The sequence below is a fragment of the Thamnophis sirtalis genome, unplaced genomic scaffold, assembly GCF_051295495.1.
Source record: "Thamnophis sirtalis isolate CommonGarterSnake01/CBP01778 unplaced genomic scaffold, rThaSir2_p1.2 scaffold_7, whole genome shotgun sequence".
Lineage (NCBI taxonomy): Eukaryota > Metazoa > Chordata > Lepidosauria > Squamata > Natricidae > Thamnophis > Thamnophis sirtalis.
In genome coordinates, this window is record NW_028261387.1 from 69877094 (window position 1) to 69894438 (window position 17345).

Here is a 17345-nt window from a genome sequence, read left to right on the forward strand (position 1 = left end):
GTGGACCAGGATGTTAGATAAATTCAGCTGTATGGTTGTAGGTTGTAAGGGTCTTGAAAGCATTATATTAACATTATTGTTATGGTTATTTTTATTTGATTATTACGGTTTAACTGATTAACTATTCATGTTCTTGGAAAAAGGTAGACCACAATATAAATTTTTGAATGAATGAATGAATGAGCAAGTCAGCCATTATATATTTACTCCCTGTAGCCCATTTCTGAGTTGATCACAGAAGATTGCTACAGAAATAAAATAAAACATAAAACTTTACATATGCTACCTGGAACTTGGAAGAGAAGGATAAGTTTTGGCTATAGCATTCAGTAATAAGAATATAATACTTGTTTCTTTGCAGCAAGTGAAATTGCTGCAGTGAAAAGCAATTGAGCTTTTGGTATCAAAAGAGGCAATGGGCTGGATTCATTTTTATTTGTTTATTTGCAGAACACAAAGCAGCATATGTTTGTTCTAATCAAAGCAGGATTCTGTCAGAAGTCTTTTGGATCAAAGAGCTTATTTAAGCACAGAATCAAAAGGCTTCAGTGTCAGAGCACAGAACCCAAAGAGACTTGTAAAAGTAATAGCAGCACAAAGGACGTCTGATCTTATGCTTTGTTTGCTGATATAGACAGAGAAACAGTTTGCAGGTGCATTGTACATTTTAATTTCCTCTGTTCTCATGGAGTAGAAAAATGTGCATAAAAGTGGTTGGTTGGTCCTCTTCAAAGGCTTTCAGTGTTAAGATGGGTCAAGCTTAATCTGCACTGAATATTTTCATATAGAAGTTCAAGTAATTCAGAATACTTGGTACCTTTTGGGCAGTTTAACTTATTGCAGCAGAATGGTGAGTTTCTCAATTTAGATATTCTTCACAAAATAGCTGGTAAAATAGAATGGAAGCATATTTTAGGGAAATGTATGTATGGGACTATTGCTGTGTATGAGACCATGTTTATATCCTCCTTAATATCCAATCACAATAGAAAACCTGAACTCACAGGAAAAATATTTTAATTCAGATAGGTGCTTGATTTTAAGCTGTTTGCTGGGGTATAGTTTTACTGTCAATAGTTTTTGGAACTTTCCATCAAATTTGTAGGCAGAGATGTTTGGTGGTCATTCCTCTAATTTTCTCCAGGAAATTGGAAATTCTCTATCGGTTTCTCAAGGATCGGACCCTTCTCTGGCAAGAATAGTTCATCCCTACTGAAAAAGTCAGGGACAGAGTTCCTTCTTTTTATTTGCCAGATATGCAAAAAGATGTACTTAAAATGCAAGGCTTCCATAATCTATATGTGAGAATTTCCCCAGAATTCTCCTTTCCTTGAAAAATTCTCCTTTGCCAATTCTGTTATATTAAATTGAGTGAAAACTATAGAAAACAGTAACATAATGTTTTTGCTCAACACTTCGATTAGTCTCATTATTATGTTTTAAGCTGAATTGCTTTTATGTGATTAATATTCTTAAATGCTATTACTAGTGAAATGGCAGTAATTCTGTCAAACATCAAAATCCAGGGAAGGTCACTGGTGGTTTATTCTGTTTCTACATAAAGATTCATGAGGACAAAGAATGTGCTAGAAGGACATACTGAATCAGAAAGGAAATAGTAGAAGAATTTATAACATTATTTGATGAGATTAACTGCTCAGACAAAATAAATAATTTAAGGTTTCCCGTACTTGTAAATAAGTAGGATGGATTGGTTCATATCTTGCACTAAGATGATTTGTTCAACAAGTATAATACATTAAGCCTAAACCATAATTTGTAAAATACAGTAATTAGATTTGTACAGTAATAAGCCAGAAACAACAAGCTACATTCTGGCTTAGTGTGATATGTTATCCCAGTTGTTTTTTCCAAGCATTATATTAGAACCTATTCAGGAGTGGGTTGCTTCCAGTGTTACTGCTGGTTCAGTTTGGTTGCATGCATGCCTGCCACACATTGCTTGCGCATGAACAGTTGTCTATAAATTGTTCTGTGCATGCACAGAACATTATAAAATGACTAAAAAAACATGCTGGCAACGGAACGAGTGACTGGGGAATCGGTTTGGGGGCATGGCAAGCCTGCCGTCCCTACTGGTTTGAAAACCCAGTTGCAGTCTTTCCCATCCTATGCACTCCTCTAATATGTGGATTTTAATTCCCAGAATTCCCCCAACTTAATATAACCATTTATGAGAATTATGAAAGGTCTATGTATTGAACAAGTGGGAGAGACTTGATCTGTTTGATAAAATCTGCCATGTTTGCTTCGCAGGCCAAAACATAGGAAATCATAAAAACAAATCATAAAGGAGTGGCTGCTAGTTTAGGGCACACACCTACCTCTTGGCACCTTCTACTGTAATAAAGAAATGTTCTTCAAGAATGTAAACATTTACAATACGCAGTACTGATTACTTATTTTAAAAAAATGTTCATTCATCTTAGAATTTAGTAAGACTCTTGGGAAGTATGTTTGCTTATTAGCTTAGTGGCAACTTCTTTAGTTATCAGTAAAAAAAAGCCATGGGGTTGCAGATTGATATGGCATTAATAATGTTTTGGTTTTTTTAATCTGTTTAATCTCATAGAGGACACAAGAAACTATGAGGCAAGTGAGAGCAGCACTGCAAAACATGCAGGAGAAACATAAATTCCCATAAATTGTCCATTTGCCCATGAACTGCATTTCCTATGAAACACACCGTATTTATTTATTTGTTTGTAGCTTGTCAAAATCAAAAGAGCAAAATGGTGCTTACAACACATTGAAATCATAAAGAACTGCAAAAATAATAAATTAGCACTCCCTCGCATTAGCATAAGCAACACTTAGCTAGGGTTGGGAGCTCAGTAAAATAAAAGTGACCTCAATGACCAGTCATCTTCTAAATAACACTCAATATGTAAATTCATTTAATATATAATTAGAAAATTAAAAATGTGACATTGCTGCATGGTATGTAAAATTAGAAATCATCTGGCTTTCAATGGTTATTTTACTGGAATGTCAAGAACTACATTTCAAAAATGTGTCCCCAAATGGTAGAAATTTTCCATGTGTGAAATGACAGCTGTAAATTTGCCCAGGGGGAAAAAAATGGGGTCATCGTTTTTGCTCTACCTACTCTGTAGGACTCTGGGAATGGTGAGGATACTGGCAGGCTGTACCTGGTCCGTAGACTTTTTTGCCCTTTACTATATATCCTTCAAAGTGCCTGAGGATTTCCTATCCAACTGGGCAGATACCTCTCACGTCTTGCTTTTTTTTTTTCTTGTAGTGGGGCAGACCTACTGGCAGTCAATGCCGATGGCAACATGCCATATGATCTCTGTGAAGATGAACCAACTTTGGATGTTATTGAGACTTGCATGGCATACCAAGGTAAGCAGGATATGGGAACCTGGAGCATCAGATGAAATTCTGTCAAATTTTTGCCCCACGGTATAATTTTTTTGTTTGGAGACTAAGGCAGCTTGTACCAATCTCTTCCCTTTCAGATGCATTGGTGTGAAATGCTCATTTATTCTTGCTGTTGATCACAGTTGGAATTCTGGGAGTTATAGACAAACATAGGTGCAGCACCATCAAATTGGAAAATACTGTTCTGCCATCTTCTAAGCACTTATTTGGCACTAGATTGCACTACAGGCAGCCAATTTACAACAGTTCATTTAGCGATTGTTCCATGTTACAGTGGCACTGAAAAAAGTGACTTATGACCGTTGCAGCATCCCCATGACCATGTGATCAAAATTCAGATGCTTGGCAACTGATTCATATTTACAACAATATTTACAAGTCCCAGGATCATGTGATCACCTTTTACAGCCTTCTGACAAGCAAAGTCAATGGAAAAGCCAGATTCACATAAAAATCAGGTTCACTAACTTTTCAACTGCGGTGATTCACTTAACAGCTGTGGCAAGAAAAGTCGTAAAATGGGATAAAACTCACTTAACAAATGTCTCACTTAACAACAGAAATGTTGGGCTCAATTGTGGTCATAAGATGAGGGCTACCTGTAGTGGAAATGCAGAAGCAGCATTTCCATTCATTTGTTCATTTTATTAACTGTGAGCTATATTTTATGCTTGGAGTCATGGATACATAATATGTGCAATTGTTTTGCATAAAATAACATTTTGTTTATTATTATTAGATTTGTAAAAGATCAAAAGAATTTGAAAAAGTAACATTCATAAGAATCCTGATTTTTTAAAATGCCTTTTTAATGGTTTTTCTTACCGAAAAGATAGCAGCACGTTTGTTCAGATATTATGCGTCAATATAATGATGGTAAAAAGTAACCAAAATATAAAAAACAAATAGTAGGTGCATTATCAATATATTTTTTACAATTTTTCCCATAAGAAAATGTAAAAAAAAACCTTGATTTTTTAAATATTTCTTTTTGATGCATTAATAATTAAGAAAAGTATTCATATATTTCAATGCAATGTTTACTCTACGAAATGATTTCTAAAACTTATGTAAGAGGAAGACTATTTAGAGTATCAAATCATTACAGTTCATTTACACAAAGGACACATTATACAATATAGCTCTGAAGTCAAGGTCAAGAATGCAATTCTTCCTCCAGTTGGTACTGAGATATTTCATAAGGAAAAGAAGGACTTGGTACATTTTTTAAAAAACTTTCAAGTCTGTTTCCTCTTTCTAACTTTAGTTGGAGAGTTCAGTAGAATTTTTCTGATCTCCAGTACGCCTTAAAGCACCGAGACTAGGATAGACACATTGTATTATGTTATATCTGTAATTTTACTGCCATTTAAAAAAAGAAATACAGAGAATCCATTTTAAAAATAAAAATAATTTAAAAGACAGCAATATGCAGATGCCCAGCAAATTAATTAGCTATTGACTTACAAAAGCAAGGCAAAGAAAAGAAATTAAACAAGGACAAACAAGGTTAAAAAAAACACACAATAAAAATTGTCACAGACAGAATCATGTCTTTTAGATCTTGCATAAGGCTGAGAGGATCAGGACAAATCTGATTTCTGGGCAAAAGATGTTCCAGAGAGTGGTTCCAGGACAAAAAAGGCTATGTTCCTGGGTCTGAATAAAAAATGTTTAGTCTTGTAAAATAAGATAAAATCTAGGCCAAAGCGATATTCTTAATTGCATCAATTAAGCGTCAAAAATACCTTTAAAAAAAAAAAAAATTAAAAATTCAATCTTTGATATCTGGGGTAATAGTACTTTTCATGGAATCTCATCAATTTTTGGGAATATGTGTTATATTGGATATTGGGAATAGAGAAGAGAATTATACTGAGACCCTGGGATTGGAATGGGTATTGGCAGCAGCAGTTTTGCATTTAAATATATAAATATGAAAGGCACTTTTAAAAATTATTTCTCCCCTATTCATTTGCTTTAATGTTTCCAGGAATTCTTACAATGCAAATTTCCTCTCTTATTCATTGTAGGAATCACACAAGAGAAAATCAATGAAATGCGAGCTGCTCCTGAACAGGCAATGATTGATGATATTTCAGAGATGATTGGAAGAGGAGAGGATCTGAACATAATAGATGCTCAAGGTGCTTCACTGGTGAGCCATAGCCACATTACTTTTACAGTTAGTGTGTACAGACTGGCCCTCTTTGAAAATAGCTGGACCTATACACCTTCAAGATACCCTGTAAGGTTTTCTTAAAATAACGTGGTCCTAAAATCAGGTGTGTGGGGGTCCTCCAGGAAAAATGAAGAATTTTTGCTTTTTATTAATTTTTGCTTGGCTTGGATCTCATTATTTTTGCTCCAACCTGTGTATGTATATGTATATGTATATGTATACATTATGCCAAGGCTTAAAGGCTGCTTCTCCTGTATTACATCTGGAAAAGTATAGCTGCTTTTAACTTGGAAACAAACATATAGAGACTTGTTAAATTTGTGGATGGGGCTGGAGAGATGATTTGGGTGTGTTGCATGTTACATTTTCTGCCTCAGAATGGCAGGAATTAAAATTTTGGGTTGCAACCCCCCACCCCCACCCCACCCCAAAAACCAACCCAATGTTCAAGTTGACACATGCAAACTCTAGTACATGTACACTAAAGGCAGAGTTAAACACAATGTTTCTATACAGTTGAAATTTACATAGAAATTAAGAGTAGTTGGCAGAAAGCAAGGTGGGTTGCTGTGGGTTGGCACTGGTTTGGGCGAACTGGTAGTGGTTTGTTGGCCTGGGTAGCAGAACCGGCAGCGACCCAGGCTGGCACACCTCTGAACCGGTTCCCCAGTGACCAGGCCATTGCTGGCATTTTTTTGGTCCTTTTTTATTGTTCTGTGCATGCGCAGATCATTTTACAAGCAACTGGGCACCCACAAAGCACGCACGCAGCGAACCAGCAGTAATGCCGGCAGAAACCCACCCCTGGCTGAAAGTATGGAATGGCCCAGATCCTATGTATGTTCAATAACAACAACAATAATAGAAATCTTTTAACAAACTATATTGGTCTTATGGCATAATCATTAATTTAAGCTAAATTTGGAACTCGAGATTTGAATAAACTAGTCGTATAGTTTTATCTATCTATTCATCGGTTTTGCATTCAACAGTAGATATTATCATGGAACTGCCTTTCTGGATGAGGTTAAACTCAATGCTAAATTAGATGTTTCACCCTGTAAAAGCTTCTGCTATGTTACTCTACTGTATAATACTGTATATTTGAGAGAGATTTGAGATTGAGTAGATTTATATGCCGCCCTTCTCCCAAGGACTCAGGGCGGCGTACAACAATTAAAAGAAACACATGATATAAAAGTTTTTAAAAAAATTAAATGGAATATCCCAAACCCAATTAAAATTGACAATACATTTTTTTAAAAAAAATTGAATTAAAATTAACAGTGATCAATACTGTATTTTGTTTTGTTCAGGCCAAGCTGGCTTGCTGGAAAAGCCAACTTTTTAGGGCGCGTTGGAAGGACCGGAGGTCAGGGATTATACGAAGCTTCGGGGGCAGCTCATTCCAGACGGAAGGCGCTCCCACAGAGAAGGCTCTCCCCCTGGGGGTCACTAGCTGACACTGTCTGGCCAACGGCACCCTGAGGAGGCCAACTCTGTGGGATCGCACTGGACGATGGGAGGCTATGTCAAAGTTTGAACTGGAATTACAAACTCAATGTAATAACAGAGCAAGGGAAATCAATAATCATATTTTCCTTATATTTTTATTACCGTTAACTTGTTAATGGTGAATTCTGCATTATGTGATCTAGAAAATACATTCAAATAATGATGTGAAATGTAATGCATAAAACAGAATAAATGAAATGACTTTATAAGAATGGTCCTATAGATTCATAAATGCTGATGCTGACTTTGAAAATGCATGACTTTTTAATAACATGAGTGCAGTTCTAATGAAATACATATTGTACAATATTACTAGGGTCTTACTAAAACGTAATAGACATTACCCTGTGCCATAAAAAAAGATTTCCCCATATTATCCAGTGAATCTAAATAAGGAGTGTAAAAGATCTTGTTTCATTCATAAACTGTAGAATTCCCTACTAATAGTGAATGGTGGGCATCATTCTAAGCAGCTTCAAAGGAAAATCCCTAGAGATTAGACTGCTGGGCTTGACAACTGTAAATTATCTCCAGAATCAAAGGTGGCATCTTTAAATAAACGCTGCTCTGGAATAATATGGAAGATAGCTGTTGCCTTTAACTTCTGCTTGCTTTTGAATGGCTGCTATATACATCATTAATGCTGAACTAGAGAGAAAGTTTTTTGCCCATTTCTCCAGGGGTTTTATGGTCACACTTTTTGCTCTGCTGAAATCATGGTACAGTTGTGTAATTAGGAGTGAGGCCATCTCACTAGGGATTTGGGGAGGAAAAATTAGTCCAGTCTTTTCCTTCAGAGCCAGTTAACACAGTTAAATTGCTTTTCTCTTCTCCAAAATTGTTATTACCTGTAGCATGATGTGGTGGGAGGAAAGAGCTAGAATGGCATCTGTTTTGAATCTTCTCCTAACATCAGCTTCAGGGGAGCCTTTTGGGTTAAAAAAGAAGCAAAGTTAACAGGATTTTTTCACTGTACAAATAGAAGCAGAAAAAAAATGCAACATAAAATATCCACCTTTAGTTGAGTCCTAGGCAATTTTATTTTACTTATTTATTTAAAAGAGTTATAAGATTTCTTATCTGAATGGCTCAGGAATTACCTGTTTCCATTTGCTTAAGAAATCTTACCATTGATTAATTAATACTCAGTTATTATATATTAAATAGTGCACATTTATTTTGTTAAGTCAATATAAGAGCAGAAGTCATATTAAACACTAGCTTCCCCTAGTCTGAAATGAGACCGACTACTATAGCAAGCCACTGATAATGAAGTCACATAATGGTGGTCCTGTAGAATAAATACCAGGATAGCTGTAAGTCAAATCAAAACAAGACAAAAACCAGTATTAAAAAGAATATGCAAAATAAAGCAAATGAAAAAAATTGAGGGTATACATAGATACATGTGCACATATTACAGAAAATTGCAGACATTTAAAACATTCTGATTCCTTCCTGTCTATAGTTACACATATCTGCTGCCAATGGTTATCTACATGCAGCAGAGCTGCTTCTAGACCAGGGAACCAGACTGGACCTCAAGGACTGTGATGGCTGGGAACCCCTCCATGCTGCAGCTTTCTGGGGACATGTATGTGTTTCATTAACAGACGAGTTCAAATATGGCTACAGAAACTCAAGAAAAATTGTGTTATGAAGAGATATTTACCATATAGCTATATGGAATCTGTCCAGAACTGTGTGTCACTGAACATCCGCTTGGGGCTGTTCTTGTGAGAAAAAGCAAGCAGAGAGTAGGATAGTAATTTCCTGCACTACCTAGTTGTGAATTGTCCTTAAAACAACGGAATAACCTACAACTGAGCTAATTTAGCTCAGTCTTGCCCAGCCTAATATATTTCAGAAGTATTCGATTATGATTTCCAGAATTCAGAGTCACCCATTCGCCAAGCTGAGTAGAGCTTATGAAAATTTAAATCCCAGTATTTCTGAAAGGCACAGCTTGGGGAAAATTGAAGTGAAATATTTATTTGATTTATTAGTATGTAACCTGTACATTGAGGGCCTCATTGCTGTCTCCTGATATACTGCACGTTAGATGACGCACATGTGCAGAATTAGTAGTACAGAGGGGGAAAAAGTTCCCATTCAAAAGTTTCACCCACTCTGTCATACTTCATTTTAATTTTAAGGTAGTTATTGAAAACATATCTCGCCTTAGTGGGTCTACCTTCATATGGGTAGCCTAGCTTATCTTCTGTTAGTGCTAGATTTAACTAAAACTTGGGTGATGTTTTGGAAGGTATTACATTTTAAAATCATTTTCTTTGTTCCAGATGCAAATGGCAGAGCTCTTAGTGTCCCATGGGGCAAACTTGAGTGCCCGAACAGCTATGGATGAGATGCCAATAGGTGAATTTCTGCCATTTCTATTCTTAGCCAAAGTTTTGACAGCATAACAAAATTCAAATATCTTGGTTCTCTTTTAGGAATTGCTCTTAGCATGCCCAGCCCTTGTATCCTTAAAATTTTCTACAAAAAATCTGGAATGTTGCTATTTAAAGTTTTTAAAATATAAATACCATACATTTTTAATGAATTTGGGAATACAAGTTGTCAGTTTGTAAAATGGTGTTCATGCAAAGCATGTAGGTGATAATGATGAGATACTGCAGAAGGATTCCTTCAGAATTTTTTTTGAAATTTACTAAACATGAAATGTTAGTTTCATTTCTCAGACATTGCTATTATGTAAAGTATGGGGAAATGGTCCTTAGAATACCTTTATGTGTGAGAAAATCTGGTTTTTGTATCAAGAAAGAAAAGCTGAGTCTGGATTATGTCTTCATGTCACTTTAGAAAAAAACCATTGCATTCACTTTTAAGTAATTCTTCAGTAATCGTGAAATTGTAAGATGGCCCTAAAAGCTATTTATGTGTTTAATATTTCTTAAGCTGAAAGCAGAGCCCAGATATTCACTTGCTCATAGATTAACCATGGATGCTTAAGGAATAGTTTCAGATGCACCTCTTGGGCAAATATATCCTTCAGAATATAACTGTCCCCTAGATTGTCCACTTCTCTAAATCTACAAATCCTGATATTACTAATTAGAATGCAACCTGTATATTATACTAATAACCCATATGTACTGTACATATGTACATACATATAAATTGGATTTCAAATAGATTTTTAAATAGAAAAAAAGACCACCAGAAACACATTTTCTCTTCCTTAGAGTCAGAAGAGGCATGTCAGAAGTGACTAGATATTTACTGTATCTGCAGTAAGTAAAAAAAGTTGTTTTAGAAGGATGCAAATATCTGGGTGACCATTGGGTACAATTATCCAGATTTATATAGCTCAGATATGGTAGTCATAATCCACAGTGATCTTCAAATAACAGTAGGCAAATCTGCAATCAAATCTATGGTTCTTAAAAATATGCAAGACTCCTATTTTTCCTTATCCTGTACTATGTACTACCATGTAGAATGTCTACTAGATGCAATAGTTTGTGCTTATGTTTGTTTTATCATCACTGAACAATTCAGTTAAAGGAATTTATTTGTGTTCCTTTAGACCTGTGTGAAGAAGAGGAGTTTAAGGTTCTGCTCTTAGAGCTGAAGCATAAACATGATGTCATCATGAAGTCTCAGATGAGGCACAAGTCCTCCTTGAACAGGAGAACATCAAGTACTGGAAGCAGAGGGTGAGTGAATAGGGGGAGGGGAATCTGCTCTTAGTCAATCCAGACTGCCTAAGTTTTTTCTAAACTACAGGTTGAACTTCTTGAAGTTGATTTTCACCTTGACCATCTAATTCCGAGGTGCAGAAATGCTAACCAAAATATTTGTACTAAGTTACACTGTCCCCCAAAGCCACTATTTTTCTACATGTTTTATCTGAAGCAAATAGGGTCCATATTTCAGATAGATTTTAAAATTAGTATTTCACTCTATTGATAAATATTTTCTCTATTAATTGGTGACCTGACCTCACGTTAGAAAATTGTGCACTCATTTGGTAGAGTTGAAGGAAGAAACCATACAGCAGTTCAACATGTGCTGTCATCTGTGATGGCATTCAAAATATGTTTTAACAGATAATATAGACAAAAAGATTGCCAAGTTTAAATAGGTTATTATATTTGGCTTGTTCATAAGGTGGATATATTTGGAAATGTGCTAGATACTTAACAAAATAACGATTATCATTGGCATAGTCAATCGTACTGTTTTTCAAGAGGAGAAAGCCATATTACGCCCTCTAGGTCTGTATCACTATACCTTACTATTGTATTTGGGGGATGGGGAGGCAGATAGACAAACTTATAGACAAAATACTGGAATCTAGGCACCATATTTAGTCTAATAAAACAAAAGTCTCTCTTGACCCGTTCTTTTGATTAACTATAAATTCAACGTTATATATCCTTGATTTAAGCCAGTTGCTTTATACTTTGAGTAATCTGGAAACAGAATTTCATGCAATGTAAAATGGATAGCAATAGGATACTTCCCTCCCCCCCCGTTAGCTAGACGGTATGGGTAATGTGATGATATTTTAAACTATGAATATTGCTCAATGGACAACAAAAAGGGATACTGCAAGTTGCAACTACATCTGGAATATCATAAGCTTTATGGAAAGCCATAAAAAGAATAGTTCAGGAAATGAAACTCCAAGAGATCATAATTAGGATATAGATATGAACTTACTCTGATTAATAACCTAGTGCCAGTTTAGTGTAGTGGTTAAGGCATCAGTCTATGAACCAGGATACCCTGAGTTCTAGGTTTATTTTAAATACAAAGTCAGGTGGGTGACTTTGGGCCAGTCATTCTCGCTCAGCCCTAAGAAACAGGCAATGGCAAATGACTGCTATTCAAAAAACTGCCATGAGAACTACAGGGATTTGTCTAGGCAGTCACAAGGAATCAAGATTGACTTGAATGCACCAAAAAGTAGCTTTGCAATTTTGAATTTAAATGTGCAGTATTTAAATGCTCAAGAAATGTTATTCCATACAAATTGTGATGAAAATTAATTTAGAATCCAAATATTTCTTATTGTTTGGATATGTATATCGTGTACTTATTATTTGTCCAGCAACTTGTGATAAAAGCAGCAGTAAGATTTATAATTAATAGAGGAACAATTTGCAGGTTGATATATTTACATGATTAAATAGCTGTCTGAAAAATTCTAAACCATGAACGTGTAACAGAAATGAATTTAATTTAAAGTGAGAGTGATTCAGTATGTGATATGGATGGATGAAGATTCATCCATGAATTTCAATTTTGCAATGGTTGACAATCTACTTTTGAATAAATAAAAAGAATGACTCATGAGTACCACCTGGTGTTAGAAAACAGGTTCATTCCTACTCAGGAGTCCGTCTTTCTTTCATTCTTTCAGAAAAGTGCAGCTATAGAGAAATAGCTATTCATTTCTGCAAATCACCATTTTAGTAAATCTCTTCTCTTTACATCTTGTCCTAGAAAAGTGGTGCGGAGGGCAAGCCTTTCAGATCGAACAAACCTTTATAGAAAGGAGTATGAGAAGGAGGCTATCATCTGGCAACAGATAGAATCTTCTGAGGAGCAAAGAATTTCTGATTACAATATTGACATTCGGGAGGCTTCCTCTAACCAAGAGAACACAGATCCTGTAAGGAAAATCTAATAATTAATAAATTCGCTTGTTCCTATTAAAGCATTTCCAATCAAGAAACCACGTGAATCTTAATGGAAGTACCAGTTGCATAACTGAAACTCATGATAACCAAAGCATATATACCTGTTATACAATCTTCTTTATTTCCCTTTCCATCTTATGTTGATATCATTGCTGGCCCCTCACATTTTTTAAAGGAAAAAAATATTTTTTACAAATTCCTTTCAGTGGAAAAAAGGTCATATATTGGTTTAACATTCAGTACAGCAAGACTGCACATTTTCTTCTTAGCTGTGCTTAGCCTCAGAGTTGTGTGTTGGGAGCATAATAGATGGGGTAAGGAAAAAGAAAACTATCTTTGACCTGATTACCATCTAGTCAAATAATGTACTATTTTTCCTCTTTTTAAGAAATTCAATTTGGTAAGAACTTTGGGGGAGGGGTCTCTGAGGAATATCTTTTGGGATATCTTATGTGGTCCTGAGCCTTTGGTTGGATAGCTATGTAGTTGAACACAAGGGATTGATTTTATAATACAAGAAAATCAGTAAACATGGGCAAATTATGGGCGGGATTTGATAGCTGGAACAGCAAAGTTACCCCTCATATTTATTTTTGTGTTTTAGAACTTGACCACTGATACAGCTATAATCCTTCCAGAGCTGGTAACAAAAGGAATACAATGTGATTCAGAAAACCTGCTTCAGAATGGACTCAATCTCTCCTCCATTCCTTACCAGTATTCTATTCCAAATGGAGATGTTTGGATAATGCATTCAGTTCTGGACAATGATGGAAGCCAAGCATTGCCCTACAATACTCCTGGGATTTCTGACTCTCATCACATCTGGGATGAGTACAAAGAAAGGAGCCACCAAACCCTTTCTGAACTGAAACGGCAGCGAGCAGCAGCCAAACTTCTCAACCATCCCTTCATCAGTACACACTTTGCTAGCAGTATAGGAGACTCAGTGGAAAATGGGGGAGAAGCTAAAGAACATTTGATTAGTTCCAGGACACCTTCTTACACATCCAACGGAACTTCAGTTTATTACACCATGTCAAGTGGTGACCCACCTCTCTTAAAATTCAAGGCTCCCATGGAAGAAATGGAGGAGAAGGTGCACGGCTGCTGTAGGATTTCCTGATCTCAGTTTATTCCTACCAAGTTGGTGGGCATGTTGCATCTGCTACTGAATCTTTATTTTTACTTTTGCAGGATCACAGAATCTGGTTTAATCATCTGGGACTATACCTAATTCCATATTTTGTTTTTGCGGTTTCATTAAAAATTGAGCATGTGTAGGTGGAAAGAGAAGTAAAAGTGAAACTCTACACATAACTTTTTTTCTACTAGAAGAGAGAGTGTTCATTTGATTACAACTCTAATCTGATTTAAAATATCTATTCATGGGGTTCTGGGACATAATCGGCACATCAGAAATCAATTCTGTTGACATTGGTACAGCATTACTGACAAATATTCTTTTGCAAGCAGACTAGGTAAAACATGAGAGGACCCAGTTTCTCTGTGTAAGGTTTTGCACATGAAGATATATGCACTTTATGATAACAACCAACCCAAAAACACAGCCTCTAATGTGACTGCATTGTTGGAATGTTAACTATCTTGCTGCCAATTTTGTTTAGCCATCGTTTATTAGTGTTCATTTTATAAAATAATGAAGTAGGTTTTCAACTCTTTTAAGGAAGAAGTTATTTTCAGCTCCTCAGAGGAGCAGTACAGTTAAAAAGAATTCATGCTTTGACCTATCCTTCTCCATTGGGAGTCCTTTTTAGTTTGCACTTGAAAATATTTTGATATGCATTGCAGTAGTGTAGCAAATTTTATTTCATCATGTTCTGTCAGAGAACTACCATTTTTGATTTACCTCCAACTTCTATTTTGAAGATTTTGAGAGAGGTTTTCTTTCTTCTCAGTGTTATGCTTTGCAACTTGTACCATTATTTAATTAGCTTGTTCTGCTTCGCATAAAAAAACTCCTTGAAGTGTTTTTAAACATTAAATCGATACTAGGGTTTGAGGATGGGGGGGGCATCATTTTATGTTTCACTGCAAATTTCATCTAAATCTCTGCAGTTACTACTTTCTGCAGTTTGTTTGACCAAGAAACTGGTGGCCAGAAATTATATGAATTTAGTTGTATTTATATGAATTTAGTTGTATTCATAGGAGATCTACATTCCTGAGTCAGGTTCTCCTGATCGTAACACATTTATCTACCCTTCTTTTCTCTGATGCTATCCAATTGTATTAGGAATATAATATTCAGAATTCACTGGTTGCAGTTGGAGGGTAAAGCTGCAAATGTCCCATCTTACATTGTAAGGGTGGTGTGCGTTGCTCCACTCCACAGAAACACATGTCATAACTTGTTTTAATATGACACATAAGAAGCTTTTCACATTAAATAAAAGCAACTTAGCAATATCTAGCAATAATATTTTAATTTGCAGGTGACCAGCACCATAGCCATTTGGTGGAAGCCTGATTGCCAATCAGAGATAACATGTTCTTATCACCCATAAGACACAACTGCACATTTCATTTTAGTTTGCTGAAAGGTATACTGGTCACTGTTGGTCTTATTTTTTAATTCAATCGCTTCTTGTCTCAGACCTGATTTATGAAAGAGTAGTGATTTAATCTTAATTCCCCATAAAGTTTCTTTGTTAAGAGTGAAAGGAAAATTTAACTTCTGAAACTCTTCATACTACATTTGATGTACTCTTCCATCAATTGAAGATTAGGTTTTGAATTCTCTTGCTAAAACCAAAGTTTCTATTCCTTTGGCAACCATTTTGCAAGCAAGCAAGCTAATTTTTCCTTAACAGGAAAAACAATGTACAACACATAGCAAAATAGCTATCTAAGAGGCAAACTAGACAACTTAGTCTTTCTTACTATACTATATCCAAGGGTGTAATTTTTAGAATAATTATAGGACTTTTAAAATTATATATATTGCACACGATGAAGGGGAATGTTTCATCTGAAGAAGTGACTGTAGTTTTATGAAAAGCATTCTATAGATATGAACTTGTATTTAACACACAATAATAAGAAATAGTCTTCAATGCAAGATAGCAAATTAAGAGCAGCTGCGTGTTGGCAAATTATATGTGATTAAAATGACTTTTTCAGCAATGAAAATCTCACATCTTATTTAATTCATGATGTTGGAAAAGTATCTCTTAAGTGTCATGCTAGAGCTGAAAAATAATAAAGTAGCTGAAAATTTCACCTATTATTCAATATTCAGTCAATTTTGTACTTGCAAATATAACTTCAAACTTGGATTTTTTATTTTCACTTATTTTTTATTTTTACTTATTTTTTATTTTTACTTATTTTTTATTTTTCAAAAGATCCTTTAAAATGAAGAAAGAGGATAATCCTGAAACAGATTTTGTTAGACTTTTTTTCTTTTAACTAAATTGTTAGGCACACTCTCTCTCTGAAGCTTTCTACTTAACAGAGCTGTATATCTGAGCAGGTAATCGTGGTTCTCTGTTTTCAATGTAGTCAAAACTGTAAAGTGTTGTTGATTATAATATACAGTAGGAATTAAGGATAGTTCCGCACAATCTTCCTTCTTGTTGAAAGAATTGTTTTGTAGTTAGTAGCAAGGAGACAGGTGTTTACAAAATTTTTCAGCATCTATATAAAATTATGATTTATAGAAACCACGACCGAAAATCTATGCAGTGATCAGTAACTCTATGTAGAAGAAAAACAATGTTAATGTATGTGCCTTGGGTCCTGATCTAGTTTCTGCTTGTAATTTTCTTGAGTTTTATCACGACTTCTATATTTTTCTCCAAAACTCTGTTGAAGAGGAAAAATATCACCTCACTTTTAGCTATTTTTGTACATTGTATCTGGGAGCATCCATAGATTCTTCTGATACTTCAAATAATGCTATAATAAAAAGACACGCAATCCCCTTAAATTGGGCCGCAGAGAAATTCAATTACCCCAAAATATGATTAAATGAAGACAAGAGAATTACATATGGATGTAAAATCCCTAGTTTCTATCCCTATATCAGAAGAGCATGATGTTTAGAATTCAATATTATGAAGAAGACTTAACCTAAAGACTAAAGAGTTTTGAGCAGGCATCTAGAGCAATTTTCATCAAAAAAAATCTGGACATGACAGAAAACTCAGGCCTTTCAGTAACAGGCCATAGGTCTTCAAATTCCTCAGTGCATTATTCACTAATGTGTGAATTGCAATCTCAGTTAATTATAAGCACTTATTATTATTACTTTGAATTGATCACTTATGTATATGTTTTAAATTAAGTTTAAGTTAACCTATTGATTACAATGTCAGGGTGTTCACTCTGCACTAAGGCTATATAACCTATTAAAAACACAATTGTGAAGAGGAAGCTGTGGACTCAGTTGAAGGTTTTGGAGTCGTGACAAGTATAACTGCCTGGGGGATTTCAATTTTATTTAGCGGCTGACAATAGCTTGGTAATTTTCACAGGTCTGGATGGTAGAAGAGGGATTATACAGTATTTAATCTGCTTTCTAATAC

The 17345-nt window shown here is 35.2% G+C and overlaps 1 protein-coding gene across 4 annotated transcripts in view; it reads left to right on the forward strand.

Annotated features, from left to right (window-relative positions):
* Positions 1–14109, forward strand: part of PPP1R16B (protein phosphatase 1 regulatory subunit 16B) — a 108770-nt gene extending 94661 nt beyond the window's left edge. For all 4 annotated transcript variants that reach the window (XM_087720369.1, XM_087720367.1, XM_087720368.1 and 1 more), the window contains 7 exons: positions 3284–3387; positions 5460–5584; positions 8592–8717; positions 9424–9499; positions 10674–10803; positions 12599–12767; positions 13400–14109. In XM_087720369.1, coding sequence (XP_087576495.1) covers positions 3284–3387; positions 5460–5584; positions 8592–8717; positions 9424–9499; positions 10674–10803; positions 12599–12767; positions 13400–13921 — 1252 coding nt within the window. In that variant the 3' untranslated portion in view covers positions 13922–14109. The remainder of the gene's footprint in view (positions 1–3283; positions 3388–5459; positions 5585–8591; positions 8718–9423; positions 9500–10673; positions 10804–12598; positions 12768–13399) is intronic.
* The last annotated feature ends 3236 nt before the right edge of the window (positions 14110–17345 follow it).